The 26,104-nt window shown below is 42.3% G+C and overlaps 1 protein-coding gene across 2 annotated transcripts in view; it reads left to right on the forward strand.

Annotated features, from left to right (window-relative positions):
- Positions 1-26,104, forward strand: part of EPG5 (ectopic P-granules 5 autophagy tethering factor) — a 110,045-nt gene that overhangs the window by 65,934 nt on the left and 18,007 nt on the right. The window contains exons 28-38 of one of the 2 annotated variants that reach the window (XM_047086311.1): positions 4,578-4,720; positions 6,434-6,590; positions 9,251-9,445; positions 10,444-10,657; positions 13,167-13,315; positions 13,881-14,082; positions 14,654-14,726; positions 16,766-16,866; positions 21,441-21,616; positions 24,699-24,884; positions 25,634-25,843. In XM_047086311.1, coding sequence (XP_046942267.1) covers positions 4,578-4,720; positions 6,434-6,590; positions 9,251-9,445; positions 10,444-10,657; positions 13,167-13,315; positions 13,881-14,082; positions 14,654-14,726; positions 16,766-16,866; positions 21,441-21,616; positions 24,699-24,884; positions 25,634-25,843 — 1,806 coding nt within the window. Of the gene's footprint in view, positions 1-4,577; positions 4,721-6,433; positions 6,591-9,250; positions 9,446-10,443; positions 10,658-13,166; positions 13,316-13,880; positions 14,083-14,653; positions 14,727-16,762; positions 16,867-21,440; positions 21,617-24,698; positions 24,885-25,633; positions 25,844-26,104 lie in introns of both variants that reach the window. The other variant, XM_047086310.1, reaches the window with a different exon arrangement.

Consider the following 26,104-nt stretch of genomic DNA (forward strand, 5'->3'; position numbering starts at 1 on the left):
CAGAGCGTGAGTAGGGGAGGGGCAGAGAGAGGGAGACACAGAACTGGAAGCAGGCTCCAGGCTCTGAGCTGTGAGCACCGAGCTCGACGTGGGGCTCGAACTCACGAGCAGTGAGATCATGACCTGAGGTGAGGTCAGAAGCTTAACCGACTGAGCCACCCAGGCGCCCCTGCCACATTCATCTTTTTAAACACAAATCTAATCACATTTCCAGGCGAAAACCTAACGTTGACTATCCGGTATCTAAAAGGAATAGGACCCTTCGGATCCCCCCATAATCTATTCTTGATGAGTTTCTAGTGGCATCATTTACCCTTTCCTAATCCCTGAACATTTTTTTTCTAGCCACATAGGCTTTTTCCATTCTCCAAACATGACACACATATTCCTACCTTCTCTCTCGGGCATGTGCTGTTACTTGTTCTCCCACACCCATTTGTGAGCTCCTTCCTCTCATCCTTCCATGCTCGGTTCAGGCAGCATCTCTTGAGGTCTTTCTCAGCCCCTCTAGTCAGACTGAGATAGTCCCTCCTTTCATAGCAGCTTTTGCATAAATGCTGTTGTATTCACCTGCTATTTTTCCTACCCGTCTGTGAACTGCTGAGGAATAGAGTTCCTGCCCATAGTCATCTGTATTTCTGTACCATCTAGCATGGCTCCTGGCACATAATAGGTGCCCTTTCTCGCCCCTGAATGAGTCAGTGAAAACCACCAGTGCGTCAGCCACCAGCTCGTCAATCATGAGGTTATGTTACAACTTGTTTTGTATTATCATTACCTTGTCACACTGTTACTAGATTTTGAGTTGCATGAGGGTCAGGACCTTGTCTTATTCGTGTTTCTGTTGTTAATGCCTGACACAGTCAGTGCCATAGAACCAGTGTGTTTGAAGGAACGAACCGTAGATTTATATTCTTCACAAGTAAACCCCCTGATTTTAACTAGCTTTAGGGATTTTGTAGATATTATTTGGCTGGAAGGTGGAACCTTTTCCTACTGGAAATTAGCCGTCATTCTGTGTGTTTACCATAGGCCAACTTAATGCTTTCCATATAGAATCTCCGGCCTCACACACTGCTGCACTTTTCGCTCTACTACAAATGTCTCCTAGGTGGTCAGTCTTGGAAGCGATAAGGATTGTCTTCCTTCCGTACACGAGATTATTTCCCAGTTCTGTTCGGAGCGCTTCTTATCACATGCTTGGGCACTCTCATATCCCAGGTAACATGCCGGTGACTGTTAATCTTCACAAAGTGGGGATGAGAAAATAGGTTCAGAGAGTCTCAGAGACTTGCCAAAACCACACAGCTAGTAAGTGGCTCAGCTGAAATTCAAGCCCACGTCTATTTGAACTCAAGACCCAGGCTTTCCCAGGAAGTATTGGGAAATGAAGCCATTTGCTTTTAGCTGTTTCTGCTCCAGCTTCTGAAGACTAGGTTAGCTGTACAATTCTGAGTAAGCTGGTCATGGCCATCATCTCTCTAAATTAACACGTGTACCATTTTCTCTCTCTGAGTTGGTGTGACAGGATCATCTTCTTTTTCAGTGATTAGAGAATTCATGGATTGGATCAATTTTTTAAAATCAACTTCATGGGGAATGACTGTATATTTTAAATATAAATTTTGAGATTAAAATGCAAGAGTATATTTTAAATATAATTTTAAATGGCTCATTTGTAAAGATTTCAAATTGTATCATGAACATATTTCATTGCTTAATAGAATTTTTCGTGAGGGAAAAGCCCTGGAAATTTCCAGCCATCTGCAAATGTTTGAACTATGTATAGCTTGTTTGGGGTATACAAAAGCCAAATATGTTTTATGGGAAGTGAGACGTGCTTCTTCTGTGGTCGTCTCTCCCAATAGAAGGCTCTAATAATTCAGTGATATTCCCTGAGGAAATGGGGTGATTTATAATAGGGTTCCTTTTGTTGGGCTTCGGTATTGTGGGGCATGTGTGCCAGACCCAGGATTGATTTATTATCATGTGAAAATTTTGCTCCATCCTAGAAATGAAAGATGGAAAAGACCCACTGAGGGCCTCACAGTACTGTGAGATCCGACTCGCTTCGTCCAGCTTGCACATGGCTTTGTCTGCTTACAGTGACTCCGGCCCCCCCCCCCCCCCGCCCCCCATCCTCGCCGCTTTGTGCCGTCGTCTCCAACTTCTGGCGATTGTGAGCTGCCAGGCACTCAGCCCCTCTTCTGCCCTAGTGAGCAGAGAAAATTCTCTGTAGAGCTGGGAACAATGAGCAAAAATAAGTAGACTGGGAAATAATGAGAACTTTGAGGTGCTTTTGTGTGTGAGGATGTCTGAACTTTCCCACCTCGGTGCTTTGCCTTATTCCTGGGCATCTGTGGTTTGTCCGGCGCTGGGTGGCAGTTCTGCAGCGCCAGTCCCTTGGTCTTGATGGCATTTCCCGGGCGAGGGCACCTCTGTCCTTTCTCTCTTGTGCTTCCCTCCATCCTCACTGTCTTCCTCCCTCCCCTCATGTTCTTTCTTTTCCTCCCTGTTTGCCTGCTTTCTCTCCAGGCCAGCCAAGGGCCGTGGCCCTCAGAGACCCCACCTCATTGCACTCGGTGACACGTTAGGCATCGAAACTGTGCAGACTCCTGACCACGTTTTAGGCTGTTCAGCATTGGTCTTTGATTTGAGAGGTTGGAAATTTAATATTTGTGTTGATGCATTATGTGGTCTAATGGAAGTCATTTAATCATCTTATCTTTCATTTCTCCAATAGTAGAAATTAAAATAATTGTTAACATCATATGTTCTTGGATCTTCACCTTCATGGCTTTTGATTTAGACTAACAGCTTATTTTCGTCTTTAAGTAAGAAGCTTTGTAAAGCTGTTTAATATGACATTGGTGAGTTTGATGGAAGAAAGTTATCATGATCATGAAAGCAGGCGCTCCGTGTACCGTCAGAGTTGTGCTATACTGGGGTGCTGGGTAGAACAAAACAAATAGCACCATTGCCCTCCAGTAGCCTTTCATCTGGAATTTACGATAATAACTCTGGCAGGGACATCAGGACCTCAGTTAAATACGTTTGTGAATTAAGTATTTACATTATTTACTAACAAAGGATATCTGTAATCACTGCAGAGGTGGCTAAAGACTGGGTTTGGGCATGTGTGTATAAAGGAAAATGTAGACCCTTTGCTGACTCAGTGATTGGAGGAGACCGTTGGAGGAGAGTGTAGGATTTAACATTCCCGCCTTCTGAATGTTCTCATCTCTTCAGCATTCTCTACTATGCCTGCAAGATAAGTCCACATTCCCTAGCCTGCTCCGAAGGAGTTCACAGGACAGGAACCCCGCTCCCTAGCCTGACTGCTCTGTGCTCTCCAGAGCACAGAGCTCTTCAGCTGGGCTTCTCTTTGCTGTCCCTCTGTCCTCTTGTCCCCCACAACTGCCACGTGGGTTGTGTCTTTGTGTTGCAGCCTGGGCCTAGGATATGTTTTGTATCATTCATATCCAAAAGGGGACATCGAAATGTACAAACAAAGCAGCTATCACATAGGTCACTATCAACTAGTTAGAGAAAAGGGATATTAATAATCCCCTCAAATAGGAAAGACATAATCTTAAAGAAAGGCTAATTGTTTAAATTGAAATAGATTTAGTTTTTTTTTTTTTTTAAACTCAATACTTTCTCCATTGTCACATCTTTACTGAGAACGAGTAAATATTTCATCAGTGACGAGCTTTCGGGAACCACTGAATCAGTCACTTGCTCTTTCAGAGGCATGCAACTGATTGGCGCACTTCTTGTATTTTTTCATATTTTGTTGTTTTATAATTGGATATGTTTTCTTCCTTTCAAAAGGGCAAGTGTTTTATTAACAGCATCTATGTCGTGCTCTTTGTATGCTTGGCACACATGAGATGTGCACCCTAGTGGTTCAGGTTGACGTGTATGTGCTTTTTGGGTGGGGAGAATGGAGAGTGGTCAGGGCTCAGGGGAGGGGCTCAGTGGAGGAGACGCTTGGTGTGCTTCCAGGAAAACCTCAGTGGTAGAAGACATTGAGTCTGGTTGTTTTTTTTTTTTTTAATTTTTTTTTTAAATCTTTATTTATTTTTGAGAGAGAGAGAGAGAGAGAGACAGAATATGAGCAGGGGAGGGGCAGAGAGAGAGGGAGACACAGAATCCGAAGCAGGCTCCAGGCTCCACCCTGTCAGCACAGAGCCTGACGCAGGGCTCGAACTCACAAACCGTGAGATCATGACCTGAGCCATAGTCAGACGCTCAACCGACTGAGCCAGTCAGGTGCCCCGAGTCTGTTTTTGATGAGAATCGGGGAATCAAAACATAAGTGACAGAGAGCATATCCTACAAAAGACTGAACCAGTGATAAACTCGCTCCAGTTTGATCCTTCATGAAAAAGCTGAGATTCTTGAATAGTTTTTTGACATTTTTTTCCCCACCCCTCTCCTATTCAACTGAGAATTTTGAGTTATAATATTAATTATAGTAATAGTTCTTCATCAGATGCTCAGTATATTTATAATATTTGCTTTAGGAACATAGCAAGGACAAAAAAGGTCTTGACCACTTTCATCTTTCTTAGTTTGAAGGTATGCATAAAAATGAAGCAGTAAGCCAACAGCTTCATGTTTTGCGAAAAGAAGTGAAGCAGTTGCAAGCAGAAGCTGCTAAACCACCATCACTTAATGTTGTGGAAGCTGCTGTTCACGCGGAAAACTTGATTACGTAAGTTTTGAGGGCATTATAATTTAAAATGCAATGTTGTTATTTTTGATAGTAATCATACATGCTACTATACCCCCAGACACCCACTAATTAAATTAGTACAGGATCAGCAAACAATGGCCTTTGGACCAAGTCTGGCCTGCCACCTATTTTTATAAATAAAGTTTTATTGGAACATAGCCATGTCCATTTATTTACTTAATGTGCATGGCTTTATACCACAATGGTAGAATTGAATAGTTGTGACAATTTATGGCCCATAAAACATAAAATACTTACTGGTTGGTCCTTTATAGAGTAAGTTTGCTGACCCCTGAATTATGAGATGATACAGCACATTGAAGTTCAATCATGGAGAGATTGAGTGCTTAAGTTTTATATCAAAGTTGCATTTACCCAGGAAGTCAGCATTGTCAGCTCAGATTATAGAGCAGAGTTTGAAGGGGAATTGCTCAGGGGAATTAGGTTCTCAAGTATAGTTGCCAGCTTGCATTTGGCCATCATGGCTTTTCCCTTGGAGCTCCTGGCTTACCCTCAATGTCTTCTTTCTTCCTAAAGCCACCAGGGCATGACTTGGGAGAGTGGTTGACCCTGCCTTTTACTTTAAGGTGGTTCCACATTCTAGTACCAGCAACTAATCCCCCAGCAGATCGGGGTAGTGGTGTGTGGGGTGGGGCATTGAGTTCTTTTGTGGATTGGACTGGGGGTCCAGGGAAGAAGGAGATGAGGTGAATAAGAAGTTGATGTGTCTTTTACTAGCAAAGGAACTCAAAACAGCCTGAGACTTAGAAGAGATATCTTTATTCTGGGATCTTATTCTATATAGAAATCTCTTTCTGTGACATGGGTTTTAAAATTTAGAGAGGGGCACCTGAGTACTCAATTAAGCATCCAGCTTTTACTCAGATCATGATCTCACGGTTCACAGGTTTGAACCCCGCGTCAGGCTCTTTGCTGAAAGCTCAGAGCCTGGAGCCTGCTTCAGATTCTGTGTCTCCCCGTCTCTCTGCCCCTCCCGGGCTCATGCTCTGTATCTCGCTCTCTCTCAACAAGAAATAAAAACATGTAAAAAGAAATATTAAAAAATTTAGAGAAATAAGTAATTAAATTAATTAAAAATGTATATTATATAAGGAATACACAAAGTTAAAGAATTATGAATTACATATAAAATATGAAACATTTAAGAATATTTTAAAAAATTTTTTGTAACGTTTATTCTTTGAGAGAGAGAGAGAAAGAGAGAGAGACAGCATGAGCTGGGGAGGGGCAGAGAGAGAGGGAGACACAGAATCTGAAGCAGGCTCCAGACTCTCTGAGCTGTCAGCACAGAGCCTGACGCAGGGCTCGAACTCAAGGACTAGGAGATCATGACCTGAGCCGAAGTCAGCCGCTTAACTGACTGAGCCACCCAGGGGCTCCTAATAAGGGTAAGAATATTAATAATATATATGATTCCATCCCTCCCCCCCCGGAGGACATAAAATCATTTCCGTGTATTAAAAATAAGTTGTTGGGTCAAGGTAGAAGATACTTATCTACCCCATGAATTTTTTTTTCCCCATGAAATATTTTTAAAGTGACATTTATTTGGGGGCTCTGAAGGACTCTTAAGAATATTGCCTGTGTGAGAAGTGTAGAGTACCACGGAAGTACTTGTGAGTCTGTATTCTCTTATTGTAGACCAGTAGCCTCACCTGTATTTTCCCACAGGGCCCTAGTGAATGCCTACAAGTTGCAGCCTACCCCTGGGGTTCAGAAGGTTGGCATTAGCCTCTTCTTTACTGTTGTGGATTATGTCAGTGATGAGACTCAGCGCCATCCTCCTACAAGGCAATTCTTTACTTCATGCATTGAGATCTTGGGACAGGTAAGGTAATTCTGTGTTTTTAGCCTCACTCACATATATGGAATCTCTGTAGCATCCTCATTAGTTATAGTGAGGGTTGACTTCAGACTTCTGTTACACGTTCAGAGTCTTACATAAGTCAGAAGCCCCTTTGAATTGTTGACTTCTCAAGATGCGATTAAAATTGTTGGTATAGAATTTTGCTTCCCATACAAGAGATATTAAGTTACTCATATTTGAAAGTCTGGGAGACATCAAACTTTTTCATATGCTTTTTGTGTTATTAACAATAACAAGCTCTTTATTATTTATAAAATGCTCTCCACTTCATCCTCACAGTGACTCTGAATGATTGATATCCTTCTCATTTTAAAGATGAAAACACAGGGGCGCCTGGGTGACTCAGTCGGTTAGGTGTCCGACTTCGGCCCAGATCACGATCTCACAGTTCATGGGTTCGAGCCCCGCGTTGGGCTCTGTGTTGACAGCTCAGAGCCTGGAGCCTGCTTCAGATTCTGTGTCTCCCTCTCTCTCTCTGCCCCTCTCCCACTCACGCTGTCTCTCTCTCTCAAAAATAAACATTAAAAACAGTTTAAAGATGAGAAAACAGGTCTCTAAAAAATGAAATAACTTGCCTAAAGAATATAGCTGGTCAGTGCTGGAGCTGAGCCTGTATCCCACGTCGTCTGTCTCAGTCCATGTTCGCTCCACCTCTCCACTGCTGTCTCCCAGTTGCTATTCTCCGTCCCCATTTCTTGATTTGACTTACTATTAAAAATACGGATATTTAACAAGGCAAGAGCAATGTATCCATGCACATTTGTGAAATATGTCATAAAGGAAAGGAAAGCCACTTGATGGAAAATATGTAAACACTAACCATATACTCTTACCCAAATTCAATGGAATGAGTCCTTAGTTATTAGATACTTATAAGGGGACAATATAGAGCAGAAAATAAAATAGATTTTTAAGTAGTTTTTTCCCCTTGATTTTAAAATTGATGTATGCTTATGATAAGCAATGCAGACAATATAAAAAGTGTAAAGAAGAAACATTTCTCAATTCTAACCTCCTGGAGATAGACACTGGTTACAGAGCTAAACATTTTATTATAGTTTATCTTGTGTATGTATGTTTATTAGTGTGTTATGTGTGTGTGTGTGTGTATGTAGAAATGATGTATCATTCCTATATACAGCTAAATACATAAACTTCCTCAGAAATGGGCAAGTGCTATTTTGTAACCTCGTGTTTTTCATTCAAACACGACTTCTAGACATTATTCTGTGTTTATAAATATAGACTGATATCATGGTCTTTAATACATACTGTTCCATGGTACAGATATATTGTAATGTATGGAGCCCAGGGCCCTGGATGGATATTTAGGTAGTTTGTTTGTTTTGCTACAATAAGCCTGAGATAAATGTTCTTCCACATCTCTGTGAACTTGGACTATTTTTTCCAGGATAATTTCCTAGAAGTATGGTTGCTATGTCAAAGGGACTAACATTTGATGTATATTGTCACAGTGCCCTGTTCCCACTACCATAGCAGGGTTTGAATTTATTGCTCTCCATACCATAACCAGTGTTAAGAATGATGATTCTTTTAAAGTCTTGCTAATCTAAAAGGGGAAGTGTACTTTGTTATTATTTTAAGTTGGATTTCTTCAAGTATTTGTTAACTTGCATGACTTTTTCATATGTTTATTGGCCATTTAATTATTTTTTGTGATTTGCTAGTTATTGACCTTTGCACATTTTCTGTTGCAGAATTTCTTATTTTTTGATGGCTTTGAAAGAGCTCCTCAGACTATTAACCTGGTATCTGGAATATGTTCTAAATTGATTTTTCTACTTTGTCATTTTCCTTTTATTTTATCATACTTCTTGCCTTATAGAAGGTACAATTTTTGTATATTCAAATCTGTCAGTCCTCTTAGTATTTCTTTCTGCCTGTGGTCCAGCTTATCGGAGCTTTCCTGGCCCTGAGATTATTTAAATACTCACTTACATCCAGTACTTGAAACATCAGTGATCTTGATTATATATCAGTTGTTAAAGTTAGCTTTTTAAAAGTATTGAAAGCACATCTCAATAATATCTGTAACCTAGAGGTTTTGTTTTCTTGACAAAATGTTGATACTTAGTGGGGGCGCCTGGGTGGCTCAGTAGGTTGATCATCTGACTTTGGCTCAGGTCATGATCTCATGGTTCATGAGTTCAAGCCCCATGTCAGGCTTTGTGTGGACAGCTCAGAGCCTGGAGCCTGCTTCGGATTCTGTGTCTTCGTCTTTCTCTGCCCTCCCCTGCTCGTGCTTTGTATCTCTCTGTCAGAAATAAACATTAAAAAAAAAAAATGCTGATACTCAGTAATCATGGTAGGCACCTTGCAAATTTCTGGATTCAGATTATCCCAATATTTTAATCTTTTAAAAATTCTCTATGACTTGTCCAAATCAAATTAATGGATTATCCAGAATTTTTAATATCACTTCCATTAAAAGTGTTAGGTTTATCTGTGATGATTTTAGATTTTTTTTTTTTTATTGTTCCACATTTTCATTTAGAAAACGTTCTGTTTGCCTTACACACTAGCCCTTAAAACTTGGTTGTATAAATAAAAGTTGGGGAGGGGAGAATTTGGTGACATTTTCCCTTTCTGATTCTCTCAAGGTGTTTATCAGTGGCACTAAGTCAGAATGCAGAAAAGTACTTGAGACCGTTCTGAAGAATAGAAGGCTGTGCTCTCTCCTGTCCCCTTTCTTCACTCCCAATGCTGCACCTGCGGAGTTCATTCAGCTCTATGGGAAAGTGGTGAAGTTTCTAAGTGAGGACAACAGTGATATGATTTTCATGCTGCTGACCAAGGTGAGATGTGATTCCGTGCTGATGCCATCACTGAAACGTAGGATCTAGTGTCGTTTCAGCTCTGTAGAAATGAAAGGCCCCCTGGAGTTCTGTTTCCAGGTAGACCCTTTCCGCATTTTGTATCGTCTTCAAGCAGCCTTTCCGTGTGGGGGCAGTGGTTGTGTCGTGTAGGGCAGTCTTATTCCTCATAGTAGAGAAAGGACTTTGCTCCCGAGCCCTTTAGAAACAGTACAGCTTTGAAATATTCATAATAGTAATTTAGTGCATCCTTCTTTTGACTATATCCTGAATTTATGCCGAAAATGTGTTTGATAAATGAGTTGTAATATATCAAAGTCTCTCATATTTGGAATAAGCCAGATATAAACAAATTGCCTTTGTCCTCATTCTGAGTAGAATATTAACTGAGACCTAGGCAATGAATTTACTTTGCCACTTGAGAATTACAGAGCCTTAGTGATTTTGCCTTCAATTGTATTTCTCTGACATCCATAAATCATAAAACCTAGGCATTTTTCTTTAGGGCCTAGAGACTGCTTTCAGTCTGTAATGGGGGAGAACAGGCTTTATAGTTGGGAATTCTGGAAGGTGATAGATAACCACACCCTGAATTTTTATTAACTGAGATAGGTAACTGCCATAGACACAGAAACATGGCTCTTTTAGATGGAGACGGTCGCCTAAGTGGCTGCTCTTTTTTTTGGCAGAGTGTGGATTCTTGCCTAGGAGGGAAAACTTAACCAAAAGTTTACTATACAAAAAAGCACACGGAACCGAGAAAGCTTTGTCCCTGTGGCCCAGAGCGCAGAGATGGAGGCTCCCGGGTGCCTGTTAATTATTGACCTCCGCTCAGTACTTGATTATAAATTCTAGTTTCAGTTTTTGTAAAAAGCCAAATGCTCAGTGGTCTTTGACTTTAAGTTTGCACATCATCTTCTCCACTTCAGCTAACTTCCCCGTGTCAGTAAAACTGCTTCTTGTTTCTTTTTTCTTTTTAGTTCGATCTTAAGCAATGGTTAAACGCCACTAAACCTCCTCTGTCTGATCGTACCAGGCTTCTGGAGTCCATTCACTTGGCACTTACTGCCTGGGGCCTTGAACCAGATGAAGATATTTTGATGCCTTTTAATCTTTTCTGTAAGCACTGGACTTACCTTCTTCTCTACCAGTTCCCTGACCAGTACAGTGACATTCTCAGGCTGCTGATGCAAAGTAAGTGGCTTTTAATTGTGACTGATTAGATTGCAGCGAATATTTGATGTGACATTTACCATTCTATGGATGTCATCTAAAAATGTAGAAATAAGACAAGTACGCAGGAGTTTAGAATTGCTAATTTTTACCTAAAGTGCTTGACAAACCGAAAGCTGTTTGTAGAAGAGGGCAGTGATTGTCTTAGTGATTGTCCTAAACGTTTGGATGGGTCCTGATTCAATAAGGCAGCACTTAGTACGTGGTGTTGGGGTCCACAGTCGTGCACCCACCTCTTTCCCTTGACTTTGCAACCGTCCTGAACTGGGCCGGGGTAGACATGCGCCTGCTTCCTCTGTTGACTGCAGATTTGGTGAGAGAAGGAAGTTGCTTCTTTGCAATATGTTTAAGGTGCCAGTCGGTTTCTCTGTAGGTCCAAATAGTGGATACATTTTGGTTTCCCTCCCCCTTAATTCTTTGACTCATGCTTGTTTGCGAGTAAATTTTACCTATATGTAATGGCAGACTGTGTTTATATTCGCCAAGGGACTGAGATGTGTTCAGTTTTCCACAGCCCCACTCTCCCATCTCCCCACCGCCCTGCATTTTTCACTGGAGTATTGGAGATTACAAGAGGAGTAAAAGTTGTTAGCGTTTTTATTTTGGGAATTTCATTAGGCAGGGATTTTACTGAAGTTTATTAAATGAGATAGTATTTACTTTTTTTGTGCAAACTTCAGATAGTTTATAGGTGTAATGGAAAACTAAGATTTGCTTCATGCCAAATCTTTGTGTTACTTCATAGAAACCATTTAATGAATAGATTAATGATTTTATATATTGGACTATCTGAAGAAATACTGAAACGTGTGGTCTCATTTTCAAGCTTTCATTGTTTCCTGTGGAGGCCAGTTGCAGGAGAGGTGTTTGTATGATTTTGATCCATACTTGCATAACTAATTTTTGTTCTAAATTTTCAAAATTTGATCAAGTATACATTGTGGGTTTTTTCCCCGAAACCTTTTTAAGGAATTGTAAACGGTGTGTGCAGGCAACCATTGACTTGCATTTAACAGGAAATTTATACTTCCCAGGAAGAGTAATTCAGTTAAAAGCCTAGGAATGACAGTACCACCCCTGTCAGATTCTATGACTTCTAGCCTCCTGGTTTCCCTTTCCTCCCTGGGGAGGGTGTTGCTGTTCTCGGGGCTCTATCCTTTGCTTTTCTATGATTTTCCTTCTTTGTGGGCATGCCCGTTGTTTTCCCTGGCTTCACTACCCTCTTCTAGGTGTGCCTGACTCCCACACCTGTAACTTGATTCCGGGGCTCTGCCCCAGGAGCCGGACCACAGTAGCCATTCCCCACAGACCCTTCACTGTTCCCTAGACATCTCTCGCTCACCATATTGCAGCTGCCTTATCATCTCTCCCCTCAGATATACCAGCCTCGGTTGTCCCTCGTGATCCTCATGCCATCTCTGGGTGGGAAGGGCCTGAGGAGGTCTGAGTCCTGGCCTCTGGGTGTGAGACTTACCTGGAGCACAGTGCTGTCTGTAGTGTCTGTTTTGCATGCTGTGTCGGTGTTGCTTTAGGTTTTGCCTGTTGAGGGAGTGGAGTTTCAGGAGTAAGTACGAGGACAGAGCCTAGACTCTGAGGTTCCATTCTGCAACCCAGTCTCCCTTGTCCTGTTACTGCTGTTTCTCTCACAGCTTCATCCAGGAGAGTGGCACTTTTACCATTCCCCAGGTAGGGGCTGGTAGGCAGGATTCCCCACTCCCAACACTGGATTCCAGCCCCGATGACTCCGGCTATGCTCACTCCTAGCAGAGTCACTAGGAACCAGGAAAGTCAAGAGGGAAAGTCAAGTGTCCGGGTGGACAGTTCTTTGAATAGGTTCTCATTACTGCGGCCTCTTCACCATAGATCTGTATGAATTTGTTTTGGATTTTTATTTAATTTTCATTCCTTTGGGTTTGTTTTTAATTTTAATTTTTTTAATGTTTTTATTTTATTTTATATTATTTATTAAAAAAATTTTTTTTCTTAATGTTTATTTATTATTGAGAGACAGAGAGAGATAGAGCACGAGCATGGGAGGGGCAGAGAGAGGAGGAGACACAGAATCTGAAGCAGGCTCCAGGCTCCGGGCTGTCAGTGCAGAGCCCGACGCGGGGCTCGAATTCACAAACCATGAGATCATGACCTAGCTGAAGTCGCACGCTCAACTGACTGAGCCACCCAGGCGCCCCATTAATGTTTTTATTTTATTTTTGAGAGAGACAGAGTGTGAGCAGGGGAGGGCAGAGAGAGAGGGACACACAGAACCCGAAGCAGGCTCTAGGCTCTGAGCTGTCAGCATAGAGCCTGACGTGGGGCTCGAACTCACCAGCCGTGAGATGCTTAACCAACTGAGCCACCCCAGGCGCCCCAAAATTTCGTTCCTTTGTAAAGTACACGTGTTCTTTGATTCAAGTTGAAAAAGTTAGTTTGTGAAAGATGCTAACTTGCTGTCCTCTTCCCGCCCCACAAGGCTCCGCGGAGCAGCTGCTGAGCCCGGAGTGTTGGAAAGCCACTCTGAGAGCCCTGGGCTGCTGTGCCCCAAACTGCCAGCAGGGGGCAGCTTCTGCCGAGAGCTCCGTGCTTCAAAGCTCTCCAGATGTTCTCTTGTCCGATAAGCAGGTGTGTAGCTTTTGGTGTCTGAAGTTTATGTCTCTGCATTTCTTTTCTGTTTCCTCCCCTAGTTTTTAAACAGTTGGGACACATTCAAAATTTATATCTAACAAGCTGCACTCTTATGGATTATCTTTAAGAGCCCTGTGTTTTCCTTTGTCTCTTGCTTCCTCCCATGCCCCCTTTGCCTTTCTCTCACACCTCAGAGTCTGATTCTTGCCCATCCATTTAGGAGCAGCCCAGGCCGCCCCGTTAAACCTCCCCTCACCACCTTAACCCATCCGATTCTTAAGCTTACACCCCTGGCACCTTTGGTCAGATTTTCATGCGGTGTCCCATGGGGCTGGGCTCCTCATTTCGTCAATTTTATGTGCTATGGGTCCATGTGAGAATGTACTGGACAGAATGGTTCCTCTGCTTTAGAAAAAGAGTTTGAAATCTGCCGATTTACTTTTCATATGCAAACACCTTTGCAACTGTGTTACAAAGTCTGAGCCCTCTGTCACAGTCCTCTGTAGTAGCTGCTGAAAGTAGACATTGGGTGAGGATTCTTTGACCAGTCATTCTCTTCCAGGTAATGGAGACGATACAGTGGCTCTCAAATTTTTTTTACAAGCTTCGCTTATCCACATTGGACTTTAAAAGCTTTGGTTTATTCTCAAAATGGAGTCCTTACATGGCTGATATGAAGACACTCTTGGGCTATCTTGTTAAAAGGCTGCTTGACTCAGAAATGGCCTGCTTGGCTCAAGACCCATCTGCCAGCAGCAAAGCAGGTAACATGCCTTTAGTGCAACAAGGAGTGGGGTGTTCTGATCTTCCATTAGAGGAGACTTGAATAGACACATGGAGAGATTTAAATCTTAGCAATAAAATTAAAATATCTGAGTGTCAAGAAGAAGAAACAGGAAATATGCAGTGTAGGTGTGAACCCATCTATGTGTCATACCTCTGTTCCCCCTCACAGGGGTGCCTGCTTCAGCTTGTCTCTGCCCCTCCTTCATAGAGCAGGGTGCAAGGAGATGAGTTTCAGTCTCTAACTCTTTCTTCCTGTTCTTTATCTTGCTCAGGAAAGGGTTCTGAATATTTAAGCTTTTATCGTTAAAAAATACGCAATAAAAAATTATCCATGACCCTGTGTTGTGATAAAAATTCTTCAAGAAATTCCATTGCAGCAAATGAAAACACAAACAGACATACTTAGTTATTAAGAAACATGTTGTTTGCATATCAACATAGGTTTGTGAGTATATAGATGAGAAGAAGTAGATTTTTTTTAGTGTTACCAATGATAATTGACAAAGGATGAGCTTGTTTCTTGTCTCTAAAAATTTTGCTTTGTTTTAGTGCTGAGATCCCTACATTCAGTAATCATCCAGCTCTTTAAGCCATGGATCTTGGTTTTAGAGGACAATGAAAGGTAAATTGTTTTTCAGGTATTCAAATTCCTTTGAAATTTATAGACTTAAAGTTCTGAGGGGATTTTGGTATAAGGGATGCATTCATGGATTTGATTTTTTATGTAGGGCCGTATTTAAATTTAGAAAATGCTTCCTTATTGTTTTTTTAATTTTTATTTAATTTATTTTTTTAAATTTACATCCAAGTTAGTTAGCATATAGTGCAACAGTGATTTCAGGAGTAGATTCCTTAATGCCCCTTACCCATTTAGCCCATCCCCCCTCCCACACCCCCTCCAGTAACCCTCTGTTTGTTCTCCATGTTTATGAGTTTCTTATGCTTTGTCCCCCTCCCTGTTTTTTTTTAAATTATTTTTGCTTCCCTTTCCTTATGTTCATCTGTCCTGTGTCTTAACGTCCTCATATGAGTGAAGTCATATGATTTTTGTCTTTAATTTCACTTAGCATAATACCCTCCAGGTCCACCCATGTACTTGCAAATGGCAAGACCTCGTTCTTTTTGATTGCCGAGGAATACTCCATTGTATTTATATACTACCTCTTCTTTATCCATTCATCCATCGATGGACATTTGGGCTCTTTCCATACTTTAGCTATTGTTGATAGTACTGCTATAAACATTGGGGTGAATGTGCCCCTTCGAAACAGCACACCTGTATCCCTTGGATAAATACAGAGTAGTGCAATTGCTGGGTCGTAGGGTAGTTCTATTTTTAATTTTTTTGAGGAACCTCCATACTGTTTTCCAGAGTGGCTGCACCAGTTTGCATTCTCCCCATAAAAAATGCTTCCTTATGAAGGGAACTTAAGACATTTTCTGTTAGTGGAATTGCTAGTCTGGTCGATCAGAGTTACTATCTTAATACTAATTTCGAAGCAAAACTGGACACTCATTTCCTTTTTCTCCACAATGAAGACATTGAATAAATTTTGGTCCTTAATTTTGGAAAAATTGTTCTCTTGAATTTGAATTTGATAATACGATACTATAAAATATGAGAGTAACTTGATTTTATCCAGTACCTCAGTTATTTTTTGGAAGTAAGTTGGCTTTCGAATTACTGGGTGGGAATTAACGTGAGCTCTGCAATTAAGTGAAAACATGGTGTTGTGAGCATTCAAACGAGAGGTGTAGAACTGCTCACATGCAGGTAGCTGCCTTATGAGTCTTTTCCCCGAAAGGCATACAGACAAAGCTACATGAACTTGTCGGGAGCTTGTTAACATTACGCCAGTGCTAGATATCTCAGTATTTAAGGTACCTTCACAAATATTGATCTATTCCCAAGACTCAGAGAACAGGAATGGCTTACTCCAGTTCCACAGCCAGTGGGGGCAGAACTGAGAGCAGAGCTCAAGGCTCTGACTTCCATGTCAGATCTTTGTATTAACCTGTGCTGCTCCAGGGGCTCATTGAGGAAAATAGAAAAGGTTCTGGATCTTTTCTTTTGCTAGAGAACTATCCTTAATCTACAAGCTTCAGGATTTTGCACAGATTCTAAGACTGCTGGCAGTAATGCAGACTGCTGTTTATTTCTAGGAAGAATTAATGGGATTTATTTTGATATTGAACTTTCTGGACCCAGTTCAGAAACTAAAATGATCATGTAAAGAGTTTTTTCCTTTGGTTATTTCCTGTCCCTTTTTGGTCATCTTTTTTGTTATGTGGATTTTTTTTTTCTTTTTTTCATGTTTTGGGTAGAGAAAACTGTTGAAGCCACTTAGCGGCATATACCTAAGACATTTGAAATGTAACCAAGATACACAGGGTGTAAATTAGGTATAAAAAGGTGTTAATTTATGTAGGTAACACATCTCTGACTTAATTGCATTGGAATAAACGTTGAGAAGGAAACTAAATTGTATGGCTGATATTATGAGCCTCCCGGAATTTCCAGCTGTTAGACTGGTCTAAATGTGTCTTTGGGCTACGGAATACAGTGTTCTCTAGGACATAGGCGGTCCCTAGACTGGAGCCTAGAATAATTTAGTCATGGTGCTTTCATTTCTAAGTGTGTGTTTCTTTTATTTGAAGCAGCCAACGACATTACCCCTGGCTGGAGAGTGATGCTGTGGTGGCCTCGAGCATCGTGCAGCTGTTCACTGACTGTGTTGATTCATTGCATGAGAGTTTTAAAGGTAGGAGGAGGTTACGTTATGTCTCTGGTTGGCTGTCACTTTTTCCCTTAGTCATTCGGTTAATCTTTGGCCTCTGCTTTCCCTACTTTATTTAATTTTATTTTAGTCGGGGGGCAGTCATCTTTGACCAAAGACGGTCACTGATACAACTGGTTAGCATGAAGTTTGTAACATCATACGTTGTTTGTAAGGCAGCTCCGAGCTTCGCCAGCCATGGCAAATAGGCAGCCGTTCTCTTCAGATACTCTCTGGCCCTCGTGTTGAACCTCGTTCTCTCTTCTCTGCCTCTAACTCCTTTTTCATCTTTTCTTTCTGTGCTTCATTTTGGGCAAAGGCTTGAGGTCTCTCTTCCAGTGTACTCAGTCTCCCCAGTCCTGTCTAACCTGCTTAACAACAACAACAACAACAACAAAAAGCTTTGAGTTTCTTATTTCAGTATCTAGAAGTTGTATTTGTTTTTCAAATCTACCCTGTTTCTTTTTGATAGCATCTGATTTCTTTTTTTGTTTAAAACTCTAATTGTTATTTCTTTGAAATGTTTAAACATACTTTGCTTTATGACCTGTGTGCGGTAGTAATTATCTGAAGTCCCTGCTGGGGACACCTGGCTTATGCTACAGTTGGATGTTCCTTTAGATTCTCATACTTAGAGGCTTGTTTCCTTGTGTATTTTAAAAAAATGTTCACTTATTTTGAGAGAGAGGAAGTGTGCGTGTGCACACACAAGTGGGGGAAGGGCAGAGAAGCAAAGAGAGAGAAAGGAGGCGAGAGAGAATCCCAAAGAGGCTCCATGCTTAGCTCAAAGCCTCACTTGGGGCTCGATCTCAGAACTGTGAGATCATGACCTGAGCCAGTAGATGTCAAGGGTTGGATGCTTAACCGACTGAGCCACCCAGGTGCCCCTCCTTTTGTATCTTTTTGTTTGTTTATTTGTTTATTTTGAGAGAGTGCGCAGGAAGGGCAGAGAGAGAGAGAGAATCCCAAGCAGGCTCTGTGCTGTCAGTGTGGAGGGTGACACGGGGCTTGAACTCACAAACTGTGAGATCACAACCTGAGCCGAAATCAAGAGTCAGATGCTTAACCAACTGAGCCACCCAGGCACCTCTCTGTGTATATTTTTAAATTTCGTATTGTGAGCCCATATTTAGAGAGATTTTCTCTGTAGAAATTCCATGAAGACCAGGATGAGGGTGTGTCTTCCAGAAAAGATCCTCATTTGTTCCATCTGGAACTATGATTCCTCAGCCTGCGGTTTCTCTCACTACACAGGTATAAGCAGTCAGACCCCAGACTCGCTTGTAGGTGTGCCCAGTTACCACGAACAGCTTCCCCCCCCCCCCCCCCCCCCGTTTCCTCCGCTCCAAGTCCAGGTGAAGGCAGAGAAAAGGTTCCTTTCTTCCCTTGATCTGCCCTCTCGGTGAGGGCACAGGCCTTGGGAGACTCCTCATGCTATTAGAGCCCTGCAGAAGCAGACCCCTCGGCATGCAGCTGAGGTCTTGGTGTCTGTTCAGGACTTACGTTTCCTGGGCTCTCTTTGCTTCTGGCCACCCGCATTTGGCCTTGTTGTCTTCCGCTGTGTGTACCTAGCTATGCATTTTCAAAGATGTTTTATTTTACCTACTGTATCCAAATGTTTTATATTGGGAGGTTTATAAGGACATTTGTTCCACTCCACCCAGATTCTTGCGGTTGCCTCCTGTTTTTCTCATTCTAGTTTCTGTTCCTGCCTATTGAATAGATTAATTATTTCCTGAAAACAGTATTTATGTCCTATCATATTCATATTTCCAAACTTTTAAGTGTCGTCTTTTTGCCCAACATTCAGATGTATCTGGCCCAGTGCGCTTCAGCATTGTGCAATGGCTTCCTTATGGAAACCTTCCACTCCAGCCATACTGCTTGACACGCCGTTCCGCCGATGTCCTTGGCCCTCCCCTCGCTGTACTTGCTCATGCTGACTCCACTACTGGACGAAGCCTCGGGTCCTTTATATTCTTCTGCACGTGTTTTTGTACACACGTGTTTCTCTTCTGCCTCTGAATCTTCATAGTGCATCTTCATGGTTTGAGTCCTTCAGGAGCAGACACCGTGGTGGGGTAGAAGGCTACTTGGGATCTTTTTGGGGTGGTACCTGGGAAGATAGGAGGGAGAGGAGCGGCAGTGGGCGAAGAACGCCTTCAGGGCCCGTGCAGGTGTAACACCTGTGAAAGGCGATGGGAAGGAAGAGCAGTGCCTCTGCCCAGGCGCAGCTCCGAGAAAGGGCTGGCCAGCCCAGCAGCGAGCGCTGGGCCAGGATTCCTCACGGAGTGTTCCCCCGGTGGGCAGAAGTGGCCAGCTCTGTGCTCAGCTGTTGGCTCCACTCAGGCACTGCAGTGAGTCCTGAAGGTGCCACGGCCCGACTGGCACGTGCCGTTTCTGACTAGTGTAGCTCTGTGGCTGCCGTGGCCTCTGTGGCCGCCATGTGTCTGTGTGGCACTTAGTCACAGACTTAATATGTCATCCAGTCCTTAAAAAAACGTGCACGTGTATAGAAAGATTTAGGTTCACAGCAAAATTGAGCAGAAAGTACAGCAAGTTCCCATATCCCCCCCCCCCACCCCCCGGATAGCCTCCCCCACTATCAACACCCCCCACCAGAGTGGTACATTTGTTACAGTTGATGAGCCTACGCTGACACATCATTATCACCCAAAGTCATGGTGTATGTTAGGGTTCGCTCTTGATGTTGTACGTTGTTGATTTTGAGAAATGTATGATGACACATACCCACCATTACAGTTCTGCCTATGCTCCCCCCCACCCACTAATTCTTGGGGAGAATTTTTTTTTTCTTTCTCCGTAGTTTTAGTTTTTCTATAATGCCAAATAATTGGAATCATACATTATGTAGCATTTCATATTGGCTTCTTTCACTTACTATTATGCATTTAAGATTTCTCCAAGTCTTTTCATGGTCTGATAGCTCATTTCCTTTCAATGCTGAACAACATTCCGTTGCCTAGATGTATCCATCCAGTATTTTTTATTGATCTTTTATGTATATGCCTGATCTCTTAAAATTTTTTTTTTCTGACTCCACTGTAAGATGTAAGCTCTAGGCACAGAAACATTCTTTTTATCCCCACAAGACTTGGGCAGTGCCGTAGGTTCAGTGTCTATTTGGTAAGTATGGGTTCAATGAGTAACGCATGAAATCCTAATAGTACTCACTTTTTTGTTTTTGTTTTTTTTGGAAAGATAGACTTCTGGCTTCTTCTTACCATCATCAAAAAGATTTGAGCATTAAATTATAATCACAAAGGCTGTATATATTTGGTTTCTTAGTATAAGGGACAAGTACTCTCTTAGGCTCTTGCCTGTGTATATAAAGTAAGAAAGTAGCTTGGGTACAGGAGGGTACATGGCTAACATCAGGAATTGGTAGCTGAGTTCAAGGAGAGGAAACAGCACTGTGCAAAGCAGGAAGAAGTATTTTGTTGTAGCCTTTTAGTGAGGTCTTCTGAACCAGCTCTCTCCTTTTATTTGTGAGAAAATGAAGACCCAAAAAGCAAAATGAATTTATCTGAGCTCACAGAACTTAGGTGTGTCTGGGCTGGAACTAGAAACTCAGTCTTGTCCTAAGAGATTACCTTTTAGACGTCTTGTACCTACATATCCGTACTTATTTAAACAAAACTATTTTTATTCACATTTGAACAAATGCTACTCTTACCTTGTCTTAAGAGGTTAAAAACATGTTAGTGTTTCATGATTCAGAATAAAGTAAGGATGCGAACCAAGGGCACAGGCATGTTAGAAATGATAAATTGATTGGTACCGTGGGCTGATGCTTATTTGTCATTTTTCAAAAGCCGCTATTAAGAAACATCATCAGGTTTCTGTTCTTGTTGTGCGTGGCTCTCTCTTCTTTGACTCCATTCATTCCTTTTCATAAAACCAGAAAGTCTGAAAAGTTTTGTTTTAGACGAAACGCCGGTTACATTGCCATGAACTCTTGAGGGCACTGTAGTAATTGATACTGGTGATGATAATACTGAGTGATGATAATACTGAGTGATAACACAGGAGTGTCATTTTAGACTAACTTGGCTGAGTGACAGCAATAATCTAGTTTTACCGCACCAAGGGTTAAGTTTTAGTCATGTGGCACATTTCTTCTTGAGGGGTATTAGATTCCTCCGGGGTGCCAAATGAGTAAGTGCTAAGGCCAGTGACTGCGTATATGCCGAGGGCAGCAGACTAAAGGGGTACCTGGAAGTGGTTGGGGTTATGCGAGTGTATTTGTGTTAAAAAGCCAAATAGTTAGAAGTTTTAAAGAAACACTGATCGCCCTACTTTCTCCCACATCCCAGCTGCTTATTCCAGTTACCCAAGTGAGTAATTACATACCAGTCTTTGTTAGTAATTTGCCATCAGTTTTTTTTTTTCCTGGCACATGAAAATCTTTGAAAGTGAGTAAATATAGAGAACCTTAGGTCTTAGACTTTCAGTTCAAATTTCTGTTTTGTATTAATTTGTTTATTTTTAAAGATAACCCCGAATGTCTTCAGCTGTGTTTTCCGTTTCAATTTCAGATAAGCTGTCGCCAGGTGATGATGGAGCCCTCAGGTTGCACCTGCTGCATTACTGTGAAGCATGCACAGCACCCAGAATGCCCGAGTTCATTCTGTACGCTTTCCATAGTGCCTACCAGAAGCTCCCGTGGAGGGACCTGCACCCTGACCAGATGCTCATGGAGGCCTTCTTCAAAGTAAGCCTCACTCCCCGTGGCACAGCCCGGCTTCTGGGCAGCAGCCTGTTCAATGGTTTTTAGCCACAGTTGCGGTGTGGGCTTTCTGTGTGCCTGTGTGGTGCTTGTGTGGAGCATGTGACTTCCCATGGAAATCGTTTCACTGTGTGAGCAGGTGATTGGAAAACACTTCTAGGACCATTTTTAAACCCAGAGAAAGATTTTGTCTGTCATATGGCTGTCACCCCCTAGATTTTAGTAATATTGTTCGATGAGTACATAGTTTAATGACTTCGTCATGCTCAATCTTGGTGTTTCTGGGTTTGCATATTTTTCTAGGATAGCATCACCAGACTTTCATACTGTTAAATGTTCTATTAGAGCAAAATGTAATTGGTACTCAAGCCATTAGTTTCTTTAAGCAGTTACATAAGGGAATAATGTTGTAGGAGATAGAAGTGCGTTGTAACGGCCAATGATGCATCATAATCGTATAAAGACTTGAAATGACCTGGAAAAAATGCTAATCTGTGTGTGTGAGTTTTAGCAGTAGAAGCAATAGTTGTGAAAAACAGCCACAGTGGTGTTACTTACCAGCCAGGCAGTGTTGTTGTTCTTAAGTTTATAGTTTTCTTTTTTTTGTTTGAGAGAGAGAGAGAGAACGCACAGGGAAGGGGAGAGGGAGAGAGAATCTTCAGTGGACTCCACGCCCAGTGAGGAGCCTGATGTGGGGCTCAATCTCATTCATGACCATGAGATCACGACTTGGGCCGAAATTGAGAGTCGGACGCTTAACTGACTGAGCCACCCAGGCACCCCTCTTATGTTGCTATTTTTAAAAACCTGTTATAATCTGGTCTTCTTAGCTTTTTACAGTCATTTCCATTTATTCATAGTCACTAGCTCATTTGTGTTCACTCTTTTTTTTTTTTTAAATTTTTTTTTTCAACGTTTATTTATTTATTTTTGAGACAGAGAGAGACAGAGCATGAACGGGGGAGGGGCAGAGAGAGAGGGAGACACAGAATCGGAAACAGGCTCCAGGCTCTGAGCCATCAGCCCAGAGCCTGACGCGGGGCTCGAACTCACGGACCGCGAGATCGTGACCTGGCTGAAGTCGGACGCTTAACCGACTGCGCCACCCAGGCGCCCCTCATTTGTGTTCACTCTTAACTTAATGTCAATTGATTACTGGGACACCCTAAGTGCTTTAATTACTGCAGGTCCACAGTGGTTCGCGGCAGTAGTGAAATGTACTGCAGTCCTTCTGTGCTGCACACGGAGACTCACCCGGGATGTTCTTGTCAGCCACTTGTCTGTGGCTGAGCTCCAGGGAAAGCTGAGGACAGTTGTCTCAGAGATAAAAGGTTAGGAATGATTTTGTAACTAGGTTTAGTATCTGAGACAGGTCCTAAGTATGTATTTGTCACTGTTACGAACATGGAAGAAAATGTTTGTTTAAAGAGCTGTAATACAGCTTTAAGTAAGAGGGCAGCCTCAGCTGTGTGACAGATTAAACTAGAACAGTCTCTGAAGGGATGCTCTAGACTCTGTGCCTCTAGGAATTTTAGTCTAATGATAGATGACCCCGACCTGCCCAGAAGCTGGAAGCTTTTCAGTTCTATGTGTCTTGCTGGCCTTAGAAGGGATGTTTTTTGAAGGGTTTAGAGTGAGGTTAGAGGTTATTAGGAGGATGAAGAATCATTTTCTAAAAGGGAAAAGAATAAGTGGTTAGTATGATACAATGATGGTAGTCATGGGAGGGCATGAATCATTACCAAGTTCCATTGATTGTGATTTTATAAATGGAGTAGAGCTTTTTAACCTTCATTTTAAACAGAAAAATTTATAGCCAGCCACATTTTATTTTAAACAGACTGTTGAGGGGCACCTGGTTGCTCAGTCGATTGAGCGTCTGACTTTGACTCAGGTCATGACCTCGCGGTTCATGAGTTCCAGCCCCGCGTCGGGCTCTGTGCTAATAGCTCAGAGCGTGAAGCCTACTTCAGATTCTGTGTCTCCCTCTCTCTCTGCCTCTCCCCTGCTCGTGCTCTGTCTCTCTCTCTTTCAAAAATAAATAAACATTAAAAAAAATGTAAACAGACTGTTGAAATGGGCTAATAAGATAGAACTCTGACATTGATTATATACTTTAAAATATATCTACCACCCCTCCTACCAATCCCTAATGTATTTTAAATAGGATTTAACATTATGAAGTCATCAAAAATCACAAAGACTAATGTTGTGGAGTTATTTTTATAACATAACATTACACTAAAAAGGCAGTATAAAAATTATGTACACTGTTATAGTAGGTCTAAAAGTAGAGTCCTAGGACCAGTAGTGTCTGTACCACCGGGAAACTTACTAAAAATCCAAATTCCTGCTCCCACCCTGGATTTAGGAAATATAAAATTTGGCAGCAGGGTCCCACAGTCTGTGTTTTAGTGGGTCTTTAGTGGGGGGGGGGGGGTTCTGATGTATGATCAGCTTTAGGAACCACTGGCTAGTAGATCTCAGTCTTTGACCTGTCCTAGCACATCTGAGGGCTGTAATAGACTCCCCTGAACTTTGGTGACTGACCGTGGCAGTCTGGTTAGAGCTAGGGAAGGTCACTCCTCTCCTATTAAGAATTAGTGGAATAGAGGCACCTGGGTGGCTCAGTAGGTTGAGCATCTGACTCTTGATTTTGGCTCAGGTCATGATCCCAGGGTCGTGGGATTGAGCCCTGTGTCAGGCTCTGTGCTGAGTGTGTAACCTGCTTAAGATTCTCTCTCTCTCTCTCTCTCTCTCTCTCTCTCCTTTTGTCCCCTGCTCATGCACTCTCTCCCTCTCCCTCCCTCCCTCTCTCAAAAAAAAATAACAAAGAAAAAAAGAATTCGTGTAATAAATAATGAACTCTAAATAAGGTGAAAAATGTACACATTCACTGAGCATGGAAGAAAAAATATGACAAATGTTAAGTCTAAATCTCTGGGGGAAGGATTTATAGATGATTTTTATAATCTGGGAAAAAAGTTATTTTCTAAAATACAATTTAGTAAACAGTGATTTATACACATCTTCAATCAAACATTGATTTGAATTCATTTCCCTTTAGGTGGAACGAGGAAGCCCTAAGAGCTGCTTCTTATTTTTGGGGTCTGTCCTGTGCGAAGTCAACTGGGTCAGTGTGCTCTCTGACGCCTGGAGCCCCAGTCCTCACCCAGAGACGCGGAGCATGATTGTCTGCCTCCTTTTCATGATGATTTTATTGGCAAAGGAAGATCAGCTGGTAGACCAAGCAGTAAGTTTGGAGAGCCTGAGATGAAGACTTGGCAAGGCTTCCGAGATCCTCCCTTTCTACGAAGTTGTAGTTTTTCACTGGTTTCCCTAACACCTCTGTCGGTGTGATATCTGCTTGGCATTTGGGATGTGCCTTCAACTAGTGCCTGATTTTCTGGGATCGTTCCTAATCGAATTCTGGATCATGAAGGGAGGCACATGGAGTTAGAATATAAAAATCAATTTTATCTTCCATCTCATTAATTGCTAGTTCTATGACTAGATCCAAGAGTTCCTTTGAAAAATTGGGTTCTGGGGCGCCTGGGTGGCGCAGTCGGTTAAGCGTCCGACTTCAGCCAGGTCACGATCTCGCGGTCCGGGAGTTCGAGCCCCGCGTCGGGCTCTGGGCTGATGGCTCAGAGCCTGGAGCCTGTTTCCAATTCTGTGTCTCCCTCTCTCTCTGCCCCTCCCCCGTTCATGCTCTGTCTCTCTCTGTCCCAAAAATAAATAAACGTTGAAAAAAAAAAATTTTTAAAAAAAAAGAAAAAAAAAAGAAAAATTGGGTTCTGAATACTAACAAATCTTAAAGTATTTTTGCCAAGACTTTGGTTATTACTTTCACTAGCACTTCTACTTGAGTAGATACTTCTTTGACATCTTACCTGTTCCATGCTGGTCATGGGCCCTCTTAGTGGTCACTCCATAGACTGGAGACATATTTCTGGGAAATGGGGAACTCCAAAACTAAAGGAGTGTGTGTTTTATTTTCAGGATTCACCTCTGCTGAATCTCCTTGGACAAACAAGCTCACTTTCATGGCATCTTGTAGACATTGTGTCATACCAGAGTGTGCTAGGTTATTTCAGCAGCCATTACCAGCCATCCGTCATCCTGGCAAAGGAACCTTCTGCTGAATTAATCATGAAGCTGCTGAGAGTGTCTGCAGGCCTTTCTGTTCCTACTGACGGCCAGAAACATCTCGTAAGTCGAGTGGGTGCTTTAAAAGGCAGAGTGTTCTTCAGGGTTGTAGTAGTGTAAGTGCTACTGAGGACAGGCTCAAGCCTCGTGATGGCTCAGTTAAAAAAGGTAGAGGAGGGGCGCCACTGAGGTGGCTCAGTTGGTTAAGCGGCGGACTTCGGCTCAGGTCGTGATCTCGCTGTCCGTGAGTTCGAGCCCCGCGTCGGGCTCTGTGCTGCCCGCACAGAGCCTGGAGCTTGTTTCAGATTCTGTGTCTCCCTCTCT

Source organism: Lynx rufus, unplaced genomic scaffold, assembly GCF_022079265.1.
Source record: "Lynx rufus isolate CCGP_SWC_20201006 ecotype Redwood Valley unplaced genomic scaffold, mLynRuf1.p SCAF_20, whole genome shotgun sequence".
NCBI classification, from domain to species: domain Eukaryota; kingdom Metazoa; phylum Chordata; class Mammalia; order Carnivora; family Felidae; genus Lynx; species Lynx rufus.